The 3025-nt window shown below is 46.3% G+C and overlaps 1 protein-coding gene across 1 annotated transcript; it reads left to right on the top strand.

Moving 5' to 3' along the window:
* Nucleotides 1-702: 702 nt before the first annotated feature.
* Nucleotides 703-2648, top strand: LOC311149969 (histone H3.2-like; the record flags this gene model as incomplete). Its single annotated transcript, XM_084187185.1, has 2 exons — nucleotides 703-729; nucleotides 2298-2648. The coding sequence occupies 2 exons, from the start codon at nucleotides 703-705 to the stop codon at nucleotides 2646-2648; spliced, it is 378 nt and encodes a 125-aa protein (XP_084043311.1).
* Nucleotides 2649-3025: the final 377 nt, after the last annotated feature.

The raw sequence follows: 3025 nt of genomic DNA on the forward strand, positions 1-3025 counted from the left end.
AACTTCACATTCTCGTGGAAAATGGGAAGTTGTAACTCCCACATGATTGTGTTCAAGTGGTTTTGAAGTCGGAACAATTCTTAAACCAATAAGATTGGCAACAACATTTTCACTATTTCTCACTTGTAATTCCTACTTGGAGGGTCATTCAAGTGAAACTTCCCAGTCGGAACTAGGTATTTCCGATAACTCTGATAGCACCCTGAACACGACATTAATATGTGTGATCGACAACAGTAGGGTCTGGGTCCCGGCGTGTCCAGTCCCCATACCCATTCCATAGGAGTGAGTGTCAGTAGTCTACTATATGTCCGTGCTATGTGAAGTAAGTATGGTGATTATTATTAAGGTTCTGGTCGTCTGAGATATCAACAAGTAAGGCTATACAATATCAATAAATATTTTTTTTTTCTATTAGTTTTTTTCCACAAATAGACAGGTATTTTTACCTTCCTTGGTAGCAAGATCTTGTATTTTTTTGCTAACTTTCTATTAACATTTAATAGAGTGAGATAATTTTATTTATTTTGGGATATGTATCCACATCACCATAAGACCATTTTATTGGTAAACTACAAGTTGTATTGTCAGTGATCCAATTTACAGTTTAGTCATTTAGCAGACGCTCTTATCCAGAGTGCATACATTTTTCATTCTGGCCCCCGTGGGAATCGAACCCACAACCCTTGCGTTGCAAGCGCCATGCTCTACCAACTGAGCTACAGGAAGGTCAGTACCTTATATAGTACATTTATCATAATGTGGTTGTATTCCAGAGAGGTTAGAAAATGTATCTAGATCCTCTGAGTACAATGACACGTTTGTTTTTAAACCTTGGATTTCTAATCCCTTGATATAATTGTTGGATCTGATTTGAATAGCTAACATTTCGATGGCCATAATAAATAGATATACCGATAGTGGACAACTTTGTACATTTCAGCACCACGGAGCTCCTCTATTACCCGTCTCGTGAGTGGAGATGAAGCAGAAGTGCTGTCCATTCAACTGTGCTATAAAGCAACGCATGCACCGAGACTTCCTTTGTCCTTCCTGATTTGGCCAATTATTTGGCTGGAGTATTTCGGCCTGCCGCGCGTCTTTGACTATTGTAGATAATCCCTTAGGATTTATGCGTTTTATTTCAATGCCTCAGGCAAGTAGAACGTGCAATACGTAGCTTTAAGACAGGTTAGTTAACAATATACATGGTTAGAAATGTAGATGTGCGCGTATAAATGGAGCAATTGTGCCTTTTTGATGGAAATATGGAGGTGGGATTTTGGAGATCAGGTCATCATTTACGCGCGCTCTCCGCGAATACAGTGGGCCATCAGGATGTCCTAAGGCACGATGGACACCCTCTTTGCGTGGATGGCACACAGTTTGGTGTCCTCGAACAGACCGACCAGGTGAGCCTCGCTAGCCTCCTGCAGGGCTATCACCGCGGAGCTCTAGAAGCGCAGGTCGATCTTGAAGAACTGGGCGATTTTTCTCCCCAGGCGCTGGCAGGGCTCGTAACGGGGAGGCGCTCCTGCGCGCAGACTTACATTTACATTTTAGTCATTTAGCAGACGTTCTTATCCAGAGGGACTTACAGGAGCAATTAGGGTTAAGTGCCTTTCTTAAGGGCACATCGACAGATTTTTTTTCACCTAGTCGGCTCTGGGATTAGAACCAGCGACCTTTCGGTTACAGGCACAACGCTCTTACCCACTAAGCTACCTGCCGACTTGGCGGCTAGCTGCTTCCTGTAGGCTTTGCCACGGGTGGATTTGAGAGCGGTTTGCTTGGTTCTGGCCATGGCGCTAGCTTCCTTCTTAGACAGTCGGAGTATAGCCTCGAAATGCCCATGTGAAATGTATAAAGCCGGCAGTGGCATCTGCTGATTGGACACCATCTCCCCACCACCCCGATTGGCCCGTTGCGGAGGACTCCTCTGTCGGTTACTGGAAGGGATGCTTTGCTTCTTTTTTTTAGGACCGCGCGCACATCACAATACACTGCGCGCCAAAAACAATAGTACACTAAGCGCGTGCGTACAATAGCACACTGCTGGCCCTTTGCGCGCAATAATAGTCGTCAAAGTCAAGAGTGAAATCTTGTGTTATATTTTAATGCTAGCCTGTTATCGCAAACGAGGCCAATAGTACACTGCCTGCACACAACTACACACTGCGCGCTGGCAAAAGCACACTGACAGTCGGGAGTATAGCCTCGAAATGCAGAGACGCGCCATGGCCAGAACCAAGCAAACCGCTCGCAAATCCACCGGTGGCAAAGCCCCCAGGAAGCAGCTCGCCACTAAGGCTGCTCGCAAGAGTGCCCCGGCCACCGGCGGTGTGAAGAAGCCTCACCGTTACAGGCCCGGCACCGTGGCTCTGAGAGAGATCCGTCGTTACCAGAAGTCCACTGAGCTACTCATCCGCAAGCTGCCCTTCCAGCGCCTGGTGAGAGAAATCGCCCAGGACTTCAAGACCGACCTGCGCTTCCAGAGCTCCGCCATGATGGCCCTGCAGGAGGCTAGCGAGGCTTACCTGGTCGGCCTGTTCGAGGACACCAACCTGTGCGCCATCCACGCCAAGCGGGTGACCATCATGCCCAAGGACATCCAGCTGGCCCGCCGTATTCGCGGAGAACGCGCATAAATGAGGATGACCTTCACTCGAAAATCCCCCAAAGGCTCTTTTAAGAGCCCCCTCCATATTTCCATCAAAAAGGCACAATTGTTCCATGTATACACACACCTCTACATTAGCCACCATGTATGTTGTTCACTAACACGTCTAAAATCTACGTATTGCACCTTTTAGTTGCCTGAAGTCTAGCTTCAATGTTTGTGTGTGTGTGTGTGTGTATATACACAACCATCTGGCATCATCCACTTCCTTTGAACTATAGTAGCACAGTAAAATGCTTTACAAAGGAGGGGGAAAAGAAACGAGTGATAATATAGGCCGAATAGTAACAAGAATTGTGTTCAGATGAATAATTTACACTATTAGTTGTGTGTAATAATAGTCCA

The sequence above is a fragment of the Coregonus lavaretus genome (assembly GCF_964263955.1).
Source record: "Coregonus lavaretus genome assembly, chromosome: 22".
NCBI lineage: Eukaryota > Metazoa > Chordata > Actinopteri > Salmoniformes > Salmonidae > Coregonus > Coregonus lavaretus.